Source organism: Bos mutus, chromosome 25 (assembly GCF_027580195.1).
Source record: "Bos mutus isolate GX-2022 chromosome 25, NWIPB_WYAK_1.1, whole genome shotgun sequence".
Taxonomy (NCBI): domain Eukaryota; kingdom Metazoa; phylum Chordata; class Mammalia; order Artiodactyla; family Bovidae; genus Bos; species Bos mutus.
Window position 1 is genome coordinate 27,579,746 of NC_091641.1, and position 14,744 is coordinate 27,594,489.

The window sequence follows — 14,744 nt, forward strand, 5'->3', positions numbered from 1 at the left end:
TTCACATTCCAGGATGTCTGGCTCTAGGTCAGTGATCACACCATCGTGATTATCTGGGTCGTGAAGATCTTTTTTGTACAGTTCTTCTGTGTATTCCTGCCACCTCTTCTTAATGCACACCTCAGGGGAAGACAAAGACCTGGAAAACGGCCCCCTTATAAAGGATTTAAACTTCTGAAAAGCACAACTCTCTGAGTTTGCCCACGCACCTTTTTGCAGGCACTTTTGTTTTCAACAAACTTTTTACTTTGCTCGTACCTTCTGCCTCCTCTCCTGAATTTGTTCTTGACCAAGTGGGCAAGGGCTAGGGCTAGGGACTCAGGCCCTCACTGCTGGCTCCTGTGGTCCAGGGGTTAGGACTCCCCGTTCAGGAAACTAAGAGCTGGCTGCCAGCTACTGCTCACTGCTACTTGCTGCAAGCTGCCGCCGATTGCTATGTGTGTCCAAAATCAAGAGGAACTTGGCAAGTCTGAGCAACAGGAAGGCCAGTGTGATGGGACCATGATGTGAGAGGAAGACAGGCAGGAAGGAGCCAGGGGGTGGGACGGGACTCACACAAGGCTGGTGGTCCTAGTGACAAGTATGTGTATGTGTGTGTTAGTTGCTCAGTTCAGTTCAGATCAGTTCAGTAGCTCAGTCATGTCTGACTCTTTGCGACCCCACGGACTGCAGCCCACAAGGCTTCTCTGCCCATGGAATTCTTCAGGCAAGAATCCTGGAGTGGGTTGCCATTCCCTTCTCCGGGGTGAGGAGTATGAGCTTCACTAAAAGGGCAAAGGGGAGCCCTCAAAGACTGTTAAATAAAGGGAGGCTAGGAGGATGAGGTTGGAAATGAAACCCAGGGAGCCCAGCTCTTCATCTCCATTCTCAGATAAATAACCAAACTGCTGACTCCAATATCCTAACTTAAAGTGGCCAGACTGTCACAAAGCCTCACTGCAGAACCCACAGGTAATTCTCACAGTATGCATGAGCCCTACCAACTAAACTGCTGAGACAAAATAAACATTTTAAACACATTTCCCGCACTTTCCTTGTTTTTGTAGTTAGTTGCTCAGTTATTTTCGACTCTGTATGACCCTATGGACTGTAGCCCGCCAGGCTCCTCTGTCCATGGAATTTTCCAGGCAAGAATATTGGAGAGCGTTGCCATTCCCTTCTCCGGGGGATCTTCCTGACCCAGAGATCGAACCTGGGGTCTACACACATTGTAGGTAGATTCTTTACCATCTGAGCCACCAGGGAAGCCCTTCCCTTACCAAGGCAAAATAACCAGTCACGAATAAATCTACAACCTCATCAAATATTCAAGCACCCTCACTTTTTGGTCCATCATCTCTGTATTCAGTGGTTCTCAACTGGGGGTAATTTTGCCCCCCAGGGGACACAAATGACAATGTCGAGAGACACTTTTGGTTGTTATGACTTGTGGCTGCTTCTGGCATCTCGTGGGCAGAGGTCAGGGATGCTGCTCAACACCCCACAGTGCACAGGACAGCCTCCACAGCAGAGAATTATCTGGCATGAAACGTCAATAGGGCTGTGACTGTGAAAACCCAGGGTTAATCAAACAGAAGGCAGTGTGGATCCCACCATGATCCCGAGTCTTCTTCCAATTAACCTAGCTCATGCTGCTTATGAACCTTACTTTATAGCATGTATTTGAAAGTAATGACAGATCATTTCTTAAAACAATAGGTCCAAGGGATCTTCCTGACCCAGAGATTGAACCTCTGTCTCCTGTGTCTCCTGCACTGGCAGTGCCTCCTAGAAAACCCTCGTTAGTCTGGACCCAACTATCATACACTTTCTCTAAGGCACACAAGGCTCAATGGGCATATGATCATCAGCAAAGAAAGGATTTTGCTCTGAAATGAAAACTATGGCACAAACCAGCATCCCCCAAGTAGACTCCAGGAGAAAGTAATCTTAAGACATAAGGAGTTGCTGTCTAGACAACAAAGAGGTGCAGGCAAATGTGTCTGGGACATGCAGGATTAACCAAAATTAAATAGGTTGTTTTTTTTTTTTTTCCTCCCTGTAGGACTTATCAGAGCCTTTAAGTGTCCAACAGGGAAGGAATCAGAATTTGTACTATTTCCCAAGCTTGTTTGAGCCCAGGACTCTTTATTCCCTAAATAGTAAGATGAATTTGCTGCAGACCATGCTCAGGAAATGCTGGTGTCAACAAAACTCTGGAAGAAAATATCCCCAACCCCAGGGAAGGGTTTTGGGGGCGGGGGACAGAGCTAAACGCCAAACAAGGCTCCTGATTCTGATGCGACACATCTGTTCACTAAGGCAGCCTCTTAAACTCTCTCCCAAGACATACTGCAACTCAGTTCAAAACACTTTGTTTTTAAAAGCAGTAAAAACAGTCTCCCTTTAGCCCCATATTAAGAATCCAACAAACACTGAGAATTTAAATAAGTCCCTTAAAAAGAATTCTCCAAGGAAATATTCCAATGACATCAATAAAAAATTTTAAGTGTTGTTACATTTGCCAAAAGAGATACAAAGAGAACCACAAAGAGAAAGAACAAGCCTGAGAAAGCCATGCTTAAGGAGGGCCCGGGATGCACACTGCAGGCCGGCGATGGGGAGGGAGTTGAGGGCAGAGGGTGGACCAGTGGGCATTCATGTGTTTACTAAATATTTATCCAGTGCCTACTACATCCTGGGCACTATTCTAGGTGCTGAGACACAGCAGGAACTAAATGACACCACAATCTTGCCTTCCAGGACGGGAGAGAAGAAGAGAACAAAAGGAGTTCCCACCTGCTTAACAAGCTCATAAAAGGAAACGCCGCATAGCCCTTTGGCCTTCCCCTTGGCAGTGAGTTACCTGGCTCCCACCCAGGCCTCCTACCTTGACAGTCACGTGTCCCTCCACCTTGTCCATCTCGGCCAAGAGCGCTGAGAGTAGAGACGATTTCCCACAGCCCACCTGGCCCACCACGGCCACCAGGGAACCTTCCGGAACAGAGAAGGTGATGCTGAAACGACATGACACACCCTGGGCTCAGATGGGGGAGCCTGGCTTCCCGACGCTGGACGGGCCCCGAGTGGGGAGAGAGGGAAGGCAGGGTTGTCTGGAGTCTTTGAGGCCTGGACATCACTCCTGCTGTTCTTACAACGAACTTATTAGTTCAGGGAACTGCCTCAGAGGCTTCTGTGCCAGGCTGGACACAGCTGCATCTTAGGAAAGACCCCTGCAGGAGCGACCGAGACAGGAGAAGGGGGCTTGAGTGGAGGGGGATCCACTTCACCTGGGGGCATGATGCAGGTGCTCAAGGAAGGGTGCGTGTGTGCTCAGTCACTCAGTCATGTCCAACCCTTTGCGACCCCACAGACTGTAGCCCACCAGGCTCCTCTGATCATGGGATTCTCCAGGTAAGAATACTGGAGTGAGCTGCCATGCCCACCTCCAGGAGATCTTCCCGACTCAGGGATCGAGCACACATCTCCTGCACCTCTTGCATTGCAGGTGGATTCTTTACTACTGAACCAATAGGGACGCTCAACAAAGAGGCCACGCCAAAACCAAGCCTAGAGGAAGGGTGAGCACAACCCAGACACCTGGAGACAGCGTGAGGAAAGGCCTATGGGTGTGAAATCACAGGCGTGACCACAGGTAGACAGGTCAATGACACAAGATGAGGCAGGGAGTGGGAGGTCAGTCCTGAAGAGGTGGGTGGGTGGTGTCCAGACCCGAGAGGGCCCCAGAGGACACACTTCCCAGCTGGAAGCCAGACAGGAGGGCCTAACACAATTGAATCAGAGTTTCAGAAACATGTCTCTACTGACATGGCCCTTTGGCGGATATAACAGTAATCGTATTGGGTTGGCCAAAATGTTTGTTCAGGGTTTTCCATAAACTGCTACGGAAAACTCCGAACACACGTTTTGGCCAACCCAACACAACAGGCTCAACACTCTGCTGACAAGATGGGCGTCACACGACATAGGACCACGCCCAGCCCTCCACAGCAGACAGCAAAGTGGAGATGGGGAATCCCACCCACTGGGGAAGGGTGGGCATGTCCAGGGCCTCCTTGGGTTCACCTATACATCAGCTGCACTTTCCAAGCTCTGCTATTATGATTTCAACATATTGGTGGAAAGGCTGATGGCTTTTGCTCCCATTGTTCAATTCTTCCGTACCTGCTACGTGGTCACACTGATTGTTCTTTTGTTCTATGCTGGGAGGGGAATGGATGAAGGGGCCAGAACAGAACAGTCAGCCTAGGGAGGCAGCTCCTGTGATCACCCAGGCAAGACGGGAACATTGCACAGGTTTGGATGGAGAAACCTGGGGTCGGTGGGGGTTGACGGGTGGATATTCAATGGGTTGGTCAAGGGAGGGTGATGGGAACAAGAAGGTCTTTGAGGCTAGAAGGACAGACAGAGGGACAGAGGCATAGACAGACTACTCACTTATGAAGCAGGACAAGAGAAAAGCTAAAGTTGAAGCTGACATGAGTTAAGTTAAACATAAGGAAGAACTTCCTAAACATGCAGTCCCATCCACGGTAGTGTTACACAGACTCGTTTCTCCAGAAAGTCTGATCTGCCCCTCCCCACATCCTCAAATAAAATACAGGAGTAATTTGGCTACTCAGTAAGGGGGCAATTATTTGGGGGCATGCTGCTGCTGCTAAGTCACTTTAGTCATGTCTGACTCTGTGCGACCCCATAGACAGCAGCCCACCAGGCTCCCCCATCCCTGGGATTCTCCAGGCAAGAACACTGGAGTGGGTTGCCATTTCCTTCTCCAATGCATTAAAGTGAAAAGTGAAAGTGAAGTCGCTCAGTCGTGTCCGACTCTTAGCAATCCCCTGGACTGCAGCCTGCCAGAATCCTCCGTCCATGGGATTTTTCCAGGCGAGAGTACTGGAGTGGGGTGCCATTGCCTTCTCCGTTTGGGGGCATGGGTGGGTATAAATCTGGCCCCTAAAAATGTCCCGTCTGGCCCTGTGATGGGGGACTCCTTAAGGAAGTCTGAGATCCCCGGAGCAAGGCCTGCAGTTGGAAAGAACTCAGAGGCATTTGCAAGTAGCCAGGGAAGCAGGTCAATTCCCAGGATGCTGTGACTTATAAAAATAAGGACTGAGGTGGGCAGTGTCCCAGACATGGAAATGGTGGGAAAGGGTGAACCAGGCAGCTGGGGGAGAGGATGGAGAACAACCCAGATTGATACCACACGTGAGCGGACAAGTTTTCAGCAGACCCAAGCCTTCCTGCCACCATCACAACTTCTGACCCACCAGCCAATCAGTGTGCTCTGTCTCTTCTGGCACAGCGATTGGCTCAGGGAGAAGCACGTGACCCAACCTGGGCCTATAAGAGGCTGGGTCTCCTGATGACATACGAGGGACACCTGGAGTCAATGGGGGCCACTTAGATCTTGAGGGAAGAGGACGTCTGAGAAGGAAGCAGCACAGATGGCTGAGGAACAAGGACACGAAGGAGAGGCACTGTCTGAGTCCCTGGATCACACCAAACCTGAACGTGAACCTTGGCAGTTATGTGAACCAGAAGGCTTGTTGCCTAAGCCTATCTGGGCAGGGTTCGAGTCACTCGTAGTCTAAGGGAATCCTGTGAGCCAGGCCCACGGTCATCTGCTCCTCCCCAAAGCCCAAGCAGGTGCGACGGGACCAGCCGGATGAGCCGAACTGATGCTCAGAAAGGCAGAGTGACCCATTCATGGTTACAGAGCTGGAGTTCGGCTGGAATTCGGACCTGCGTTTGCCCAAAGCCCCGTGGCTCTCTCCACGTCCCACTTACCCATGCAGCGTGGGGGGGTCATTCCTGGCCCACGTGAACGTGGCGTTCTTCACGGTGATGCTGTTCGTGGCTGCAGCTGGAAGGCACCAGAGATATAACACGTCAGGCGCAGGTGCAGCCGTGGCCTGCGCTTGAGCAGCAGGCTCTTACTTTTTGTTTTTCCTTATCAGGTTGTTCAACTCCAGAGGCTGGACACCCATGCTAGGCATTATCTGGTCACATCAGTCACTGTTTCTGAAGAACTTCAACCAGCAGCTCTGGAGACAGCCTCCACCCAGAGAGCCGAAACCACGAGAGGGCTCTGCCTTTGAAAGATAGGCGGCCGCACAATCTGGGAGGGCCAGGGACCCCCGGGGCCTCCCGCACTCATCCCTGGGAGCTTCCGGCAGCTCTGGGGGAGGGGCGGGGTGAGCAGAAGCTAAGGTCACAGGGCCCCAGCAGCGCCCTCATGCAGTCGCCTGTGATTGATCAGCTCAGGCTGGCCCACGGCCCTCATTACACCTCCAGGGCCCCTCCTTTAATGTTCGAAGTAGGGTCCTTCACCCTGAAACTCCCGGATTCCAGGGCAGCCTAACTCACTTCCCTGCATCCCCTCTCTCCCTTCCTCCAGCCACCGGGCTCAGGTCAGGGCAGGTCGGTCTTCCCCTCAACACCCACCTCTGTAAACTGTGCAAACTCGGGGATGCAACAGGAAATGGGGAATCCTGGTGGAGGAGGGGAAGGCAAGCCAGACAAAGTCTATGCAAGGCGGAACTACGTGTTTCTAGCCCCTCTGCCTCCATCAACATTCCCTCCTTTTATTCTCTTTTTACTCCATGCCCTTCACTTAAACAACTTCTGACTGAAATGATGAGCCAACTTGAAACCATCTAAAGAGAAGATGGAGAGGTGCTTCTAGGTTGTCAAAGGCATAAATAAATTGCCCCACCCACCAAAGCAGCAAAATCTGTGAGGAGAGGAAGTTACTGGTTAACCGAACTTAACCTGCCTGGCCCCCATCTGTCCCCTGAAACAGAAAACAAGGAGGAAGCTGGAAGGTGCTATTTAAGGAATTTAAGAAAAGCCACTAGAGTCGGTCAAGCTAGAGGCTACAAGACTTGGCCGGGAGCTGCCTAGGGGCCCCCATCTGGCACCCGGAGAGTGTGGATAAACATCTCAGAAGCTGAGCGTCTAAGAGGGGCTGCCTTCAGGGCAGAGAATAGGGGCTGAGACCTCAACTGAGGCCTGGACCCAGGCCCAGGGGTTTTCCAACATGACTCTTGCTGTGAGCTGATTTGGGGAGCTTGAAACCTCCTTGGTTGACCCCAAACCCTGGAGTAGACGGCATCATTCTGAAACTTGTGTGTGTACATGTCTGTGTACACATGTGTGTGTGTGTTGGGGGCGGGGAATAACTTGATCCTCAACACAACAGAAACTGGACAACCACAGGCCAGGGAAATCGGGAGGGAGGTTCCAGGAAGTGGTGGTTCTCAACTAGGGGTGACTTTGATCCCCCAGGGACACAATGTCTGGAGACATTTTCAGTTGTTGAACCTGGGATGGGTGTTACTGGCACCTAGGGGTGCTGCTCAAGCAGCCTAGAGCACTGGTCAAAAAGTCTGTTTGGGTTTTTCGTAACGTTATGCAGAAAACTCAAATGAACTTTCTGGCCAACTCAATACAACGCATGGGACATCCCCACAGCAAAGTGACCCTGACCCGAATGTTGGTGGTGCTGAGGCTGAGGAACTCGGCCCCCCATGCCGACTGCCTCTCACATACACTGGGGGGGGATCGACTACCATGATCTTTGTTTGGCAAGTGCTGTGCTGGGTGTTCCACATGCCACTGAGGACATCTGAATGCCTGCTGCACCGCTCACATGTACACACATGCTACACTGCTTACGTGCGTACACGCGATGGACTGCTCACATGCATACACACATTCATTCCTCTGACCACATCTACTGGGCTTGGGAGCCAGACTCTGTGGGTTCAAATTCCGTGTGGCCATTTCCTAGCTGGTGAAGCACAGGCAAGTTACTTCACTTCTCTGTGCCTCACTTTCCTCATCTGTAAACTGGGATTGTTAATGGGATCGACCTTACAGGGCTGTCATGAGGAGAAAAAGGAGGCAACACAGACAGTCCTTAGAACAACGACTGACACACAGCGGCTTCTCGGTAAATCTCAGTGCAGAGAAGCGGAACCATCGGTGAGAACACAGATTCTGCTGACGGGCTGCAGATGTGAATCCTGACTACTTCTTACTGCTGTGCGAGTTACCCAGGCAAGCGTCCTCATCTGCTGATGGGGGGTTTCCACAGCGCCCCTCCGTGAGCTGCGGTGAGCCGTGGACGGGCGAGTATGGTGACGTCCTTAGGAGAGGACACACCTAGCAGGCGTGTCGTTACAACGGAAGCGGTCACTACCACTAGTTCTATGAATATTTCTTATTGAGTGCCTGGAGATCCCTGCTCAGGGGTCCACTGGGAAAGGATAAATTAATAAGCTACAGAATAACAAATCTACCAAAAAAAAGAAAGGCACGGTGCTTTCCATTGCCCAGATGGGGAAAGTGAGGCTCAGACCAGTAAAGTGACCTGCCTGAGGCGGCACAGCTACAGGGGTGGCGTTTGGCGACCCTTCCTTAGTTTGCTCATTTGCCCAGAATGGAATGGAAGCTGGGGCCCTGGAATCTGGCCCTGGGGAGGGGTGGGCCTCTCACAAGAAGGCGAGATATGAGAGGTGCACGTTCACCCTCCTGGGAAGGCCTAGGTCGTCCACGCTCCCGGGACGCACCGTCTTTGATGGGCCGGCGCTGGATGCTGTCAGGGTCCAGGTCCTCGTGGGACAGGAAGACCCTCAGGCGCTTCAGGGAGACGCTCGCCTGCACGGAGAGCAACAACAAGCTGCGGTTATTTTTAAACACGTTTTTGCAAAAACAGACCAAGGCTAACTCACAGTGGTTTCCCCTGGGTGCGGAAGGGCCCACATCCTCCCTTATTTCTGAAGTTTCTGCATTTCCTACCCCGAGCGGACACCTCAGAAGAAAAAAATTAAATGGGTCTGGGTTCTTGTTTGTCTTCCTTTAAAAAGCCCACAGGTGGCATTACAGAGGAGGGTGGGGGACCGTCCTGGCCAGACAAGAGACTTGAGAAACAACTGAAGGCAATGGTCTTAAGACAAACATGAAACTCGGAGATAAAGGTGTCCTGGAGGCTGAATGCACTGCACAGTGCTGTGGCCAAGGATACTGTATGATAAACTTCACAGCTGCTAAGAGACGAACTGCATGGCTCCCACCACAAAAAAACAAATGATAACCGCGACAGGTGACTGAGGTATAGCTGACACTATCGTCGTAACAGCAGTGCCACAAATCCATGTATCAAATCACCATGCTGCGTGTACTGAACATATGTTCAACAAAAACAAATTAAAAAAAAAAAAAAAGCAAAGGTTCTGATTTAAACAGCCCAATAGCAAGGACATTGCTGAGAGATAATCCAGAATATTTTAATATGGGGCAAGTATTATTTTAAGAGATTACTGTTACTTTTGTTAGGTCTGATAATGGTGTTACTTATGTAAGAAGAAATGCATGCTGAAATATTTATGGGTGAAATGCCAAGAGATCTGGGATTTGCTTTAAAATTCTTCATCGAAGAGAGAGAGAGAAAGGAATGGAGGGAGGGAGGAAGACAGAGGATGAGATGAAGTAATCACGGCAAAATGCTGGATCTGGGTGATGGGCATGCGGCATTCTTATACTATTCTCACCACTTCTGCATACACATGAAATCGGTCATAATAAGAAGGGGTTTTACTAGCTTATTTTTTTAAAAGCCTTGACCAGGGCTTGGACAATGAAACCTTAAGGCTTATTTGTCAATGTGGCTAATGATACGGTTTTCATGGAAATGTGTGCACAATTAGGGAGAAGAGTGTGACAAACACCGTGGGCAGGAAAGTGCAGGAGCTTCAGAGGGTGTAAGTGTGACTGAGTGGCTTCTTCTCCTTTAGAATCACCACCCGGGCTGGGGGCTTCTAGGGCATCCAGCTGGAGTTTCTCAAACGGTGAGCCAAGCCCATGAGTGGGTTGCAAAACCAATTTAGTGGTGGCATTTTTTCTTTAAATTTATTTATTTTTAATTGAAAGATAATTGCTTCAATTACAATATTGGTTTGATTTCTGTAATACATCAACATGAAGTGGCTGGAGGTGTAAGAAACAGGACACGGTACGACAGGGCAGGGTGGAACAGACTCAGTTAGAGCAGAGAGGATCCAGTGTTTCAGAAAGAATCTTGCAGCGCTCAGGAAAGCCTAGCTGCAGTAACTTTTGTTCCATACACCTGGGGCATCTCAGGTGGCGCAGGGGTAAAGAACCCGCCTACTAATGCAGGAGACACAAGAGACGCAGGCTCGATCCCCGGGTCAGGAAGATCCCCTGGAGAAGGAAATGGCAACCCACTCCAGTATTCTTGCCTGGAGAATCCCATGGACAGAAGAGCCTGGAGGGCTACAGTCCTTGGGGTCGCAGAGTCAGACATGACTGACTGAGCGTGCGCACACACACACATACACTTGAGTATGCATGTCAATAAATAAAAACGTCTCTTTTTCTTTAGAGCAGGACCAACAAAAGCACAAAGGTCTGGGCCTCGATCACCGTCCCCCCGCCCTGAGCACAGTGGGACAAGCCACACACAGGCAGCTGCATCCAGGGGACTTTTGTGCCCTTTGGGCTCGTTCCCCGAGCCCCTTCCCTGAAACCCCCCCGGTCTCGCCTGTACCTGCACAATGCTGCTGATGACCATGGGGAGGATATTCAGGGGGAAGCGGAGGATGTTGAACAAGGCCAAGGACACGAAGGCCTTCTGGGCATCCAGGATGTTGTTCTCGTCGACGGTCACGTAGACGGCAAACGTGGACAGGGCCACCTGCAAGCAGACAGGTCAGCATCGCAGTCACAAGAGCAGCGACACATGCTCAAAGTCTAGCATACAGCAGGCACTCACTAACACCCAGAGAATGAACTGGATGAACCAATGGCTAGGAGCCAAAGTCCCAGCCATTCCCGCCACCGTTCTCCACGGGACACTGAACGGGCATTCAAGGGGTCCCTCAACATCACCACGAGAGATCAAACCTCTCAGCCAATGTCAGTGCAGTGCCCTCTGCCCAAAATGACTTTCCCATCCTCCCTGTTCAGGGAGGATGCCCAACCCACAACAGCCCCGAGACCGCTCTCCATCCTTGCTACTGTTTAGTTGCCAGGCTGTGTCTGACTTTGTGGCCCCATGGACTGCAGCACACTAGGCTCCTCTGTCCTCCACTATCTTCCAGAGTTCGCTCAAACTCACGGTCATCGAGTCAGTGATGCTACCTAAGGATCGCATCCTCTGTTGCCCCCTTCTCCTCCTGCCTTCAATCCTTCCCAGCACCAGGGTCTTTTCCAATGAATTGGTTCTTGACATCAGGTGGCCAAAGTACTGGAGCTTCAGCATCAGTCCTTCTACTGAGTATTCAGGGTTGATTTCCCCTAGGATTGACTGGTTTGATCTCTTTGCTGTCCAAGGGACTCTCAAGAGTCTTCTCCAGCACCATCCTTACATCCTGGTTTATTTTTCTTCGTAACACCTATCACTACCTTACATTGTAAGATCACAGATATTGAAGGTCTGTCTTCTGCACTGAAATGCAAACTCCACAAAGGTAGGGACCTGTGTATGTGGTTGTATCCTCAGCGCCTAGAATGACCCTGAGCACACAGGAGCCCTGAGACCTCAGGCAAGTCACCTCCTCTCACCAGCCTCCACTGTCTCATCTGTGAAATGGGGTGGACGTGGAGGACTCATGCCACTGCTGAAAGCTCCTTCCAGCTCAGAGCACCCCCAGAAAAGGAACGTAGGTTTTTTAAAAAAAGAAAAAACAAACAGCCAAGGGTCCTCTGAAGCCTACTCCCTTCCTCACAAAATCAGACTTGCCTTAAGTCCTGTGGCGAGGCTTGGGATTTCAACTCCCAGGCAACGGGAATTTGGGTTCAGCTGTCTGAGACAGCAGGCCCTCCCTCACCAGGAAAAAGGAAAGACCCCGAATAATCCAGGGCTGGGACACACTGTTTAGGCGGGAAAAGATCAATAGTGTCTCCCCGGGCCCCACCTCCTGCTGGGGCCAGCACAGTACCAGGTGTTGCCGGGAGGCTAACAACATCCCCCGGAGGTCACCTGCACACATTACCAAGGCAATCTGGAAAACCTTGGACCCAGCAGATGGGTGCAAGTCTCCACCCCGTTAGCCCAGGCTCCAAGAGCCATTAAAGGCTTTCCCTGGGGGGAAATAAACCGCCTGGGACCTCATTCTTGAGCTCAGGACAGATGGCCAGCAATCAGGAGATCCCAGTGTGGCCAAGATTCTGGTGCAGCTGAGGTCCAGGGTATTTTCAGGGTCTCAGCTGCCTCATTTCTTTGCTACCTATTAGAAGGTCATATATCTTAAACATTAAACCCATAAGCTTTGTTTGTTTACCAGCTGTGTGACCCTGGGCAGTAGACAGCGTCTGTTTTTCCATCTATGAAATGGGAAATCAGGATAAGCACGCACAGGGCTTTTGGCAGCAAGGAGCCAGGCACTAGTGAAGAGTGCTTAACCCCGTGCCTGGGGAACAGTAAAATGCAGTAGATGGCGGCTGTTTATTTCTTGTTTTAGGACTCAGTTCAAAGTCCTTGGACTATTTTTCCAAAGAATCTATAAACTGGATCCCAGTCGGTAAAGAATCTGCCTGCAATGCAGGAGACCTAGGTTCGATTCCTAGGTCAGGAAGATCCCCTGGAGAAGGAAATGGCAACCCACTCCAGTATTCTTGTCTGGAGAATTCCATGGTCAGAGAAACCTGGCAGGCTACAGTCCACGGACTCGCAAGAGTCGAACCCAACTTGGCAACCAAACCTCCAAGAACAGGGCACTGGAAAGCAGAGCAGGTTCTGACATTAACAAGGGAGGTGACCCTGAGGGAAGGCATGGAAATTTTCCAGGATCCGTGGCCAAGAGGGAGGTTAGGTGCTCAAAAAGCCACAGACACCCGATCCCTGGGATGACTGCACATGTTGGCTCTTCTCCCCCAGGTTCTGATGGCACACTCGCCTCCTACCTGGAGAGTCTCCTCAGTCAAAACTCCCCCCACCAGATCCACACAGAGGAACAGTATTCAACCATAAAAAGGACTGAAGTGCTGACTCCCACTGCACCATGGATGAACCCTGAAAACATGATCCTAAATGAAAGGAGACAGACATGAAAGCCACACACATTATATATGATTCCATTTAAACGAAATATCCAGACTAGGCAAATCAAAATCAACCCTGAATATCTGATGCTGATGCTGAAGCTCCAATACTTTGGTCATCTGATGTAAAGGTCCAACTCATTGGAAAAGACCCTGATGCCGGGAAAGATTGAAGGCAGGAGGAGAAGGGCATGACAGAGGATGAGATGGTTGCATGGCATCACTGACTCAATGAACAGAGTTTGAGGAAACTCTAGGAGATGGTGAAGGACAGGGAAGCCTGGTCTGCTACAGTCCATGGGATCGCAAACAGCTGGACACGACTGAGCAACTGAACAGCAACAGAGACAGAGGTAGATGAGAGGATGCCCTGGGCTGGAGGATGGGGAGTGACTCCCCTAAGTACAGGGTTTCCTTCTGGGGTGATGGAAGTGCTCTGGAACTAGGCAGTGGGGATGGTTGCCCAGCCCTGTGAATACAATAAACACCACTGAACTGCACACACAGATGTGGTGAATTATTTATCATTAAAATAAAAATTTTTTAAAAATCACCTTTCCAATATCAGTCTATTTTACTCACTATAGAAGCCACAGTCTTGACTCAGGCCCCAGAATCCGACTGATTGGTAAACGACACAGCTCTGAACTTGTCTGCCCTCCTCTCCCACCACTCTCCCCGCTCCTTCCCTCTGTTCCAGCCCCACGGCCTCTGTGAGGCAGACACAGACCTGCCACAACGCCTCTGCACTCAGTCTTCCTTCTCAAGGTCAGGCCCCTGACTGCCACCAGCTTAACACTCGGGTATTGCCTTTTCAGTGAAGTCTTGGATCATCTTCTTTTTTTTTTGGCCGCAGACTGCAGGATCCTAGTTCCCCAACCAGGGACAGAACCCATGGCCCATGCAGTGGAAGCGTGGAGTCTTAATCACCGGACCACCAGGGAAGTCCTGTGATCATCCAGTTTAAAAACTGTAAGCCCTCACAGTTGCTCTAACCAGAACTTTTTTTTTTCCCATTGCACTTATGACAGTTTAGCATACTATATATTCTTTATGCGTTCATTATGTGCATAGTCTATCTCTCCAAGTTAGAATGAATGAACGAACACCCCACGAGGGTGAGGGTTTTTGTCTGTAGTATTCACTGCTCTGTCATCAGTGCCTGGGACAGCACCTGGATCGTGGCAGATACCCAGAAAATGTTTGTGGGTGGGTGAGTGGATGGGTGGGATAGGTAAGTAGATGGATGGGTGAGTGGGTGGATGGATTTGCAAGAAAGCACACACCCAGAGGTGTCTCTTCAACAACACAGAAACCAAGCATCTCACCACCAGGATACCCCAGCTCCACTGGCCCAACTGATGGGGTGACTGCTGGCAGCACGGGGAGCGCATTGAGTGGCCCCCATCAGATCTGCAGCGTCCGCTTCTCCAGGAAGTAGAGGGCATTTATTCATCCATCAACTACTAACTGGGCACCCTCTGTGTGCCAGGCACTGTGTAAGGCAGGCTTGGAGATCCTGAGACTCACAGTCGAGTGGGAAATAGGTACTAAGCCAGGGTCTCTGGAGCAGGGGCGTCTGCCAGTGTGTGGAGGTGGCTGGGGAGGGGGTTTGCCACAGCCTTACAAATGGTGAGGGTCAAAGGTTTGGAAAATCCTTCACAAACAAGGAAGAACTA

General features: G+C 50.6%; 1 protein-coding gene across 3 annotated transcripts in view; it reads right to left on the reverse strand.

Moving 5' to 3' along the window:
- ABCC1 (ATP binding cassette subfamily C member 1 (ABCC1 blood group)) overlaps window positions 1-14,744 on the reverse strand; it is a 152,161-nt gene that overhangs the window by 42,107 nt on the left and 95,310 nt on the right. For all 3 annotated transcript variants that reach the window (XM_070363190.1, XM_070363189.1, XM_070363188.1), the window contains 4 exons: window positions 10,571-10,717; window positions 8,574-8,661; window positions 5,788-5,863; window positions 2,870-2,996 (listed from right to left, as the gene is read on the reverse strand). In XM_070363190.1, the coding sequence (XP_070219291.1) occupies window positions 2,870-2,996; window positions 5,788-5,863; window positions 8,574-8,661; window positions 10,571-10,717 (438 nt within the window). The remainder of the gene's footprint in view (window positions 1-2,869; window positions 2,997-5,787; window positions 5,864-8,573; window positions 8,662-10,570; window positions 10,718-14,744) is intronic.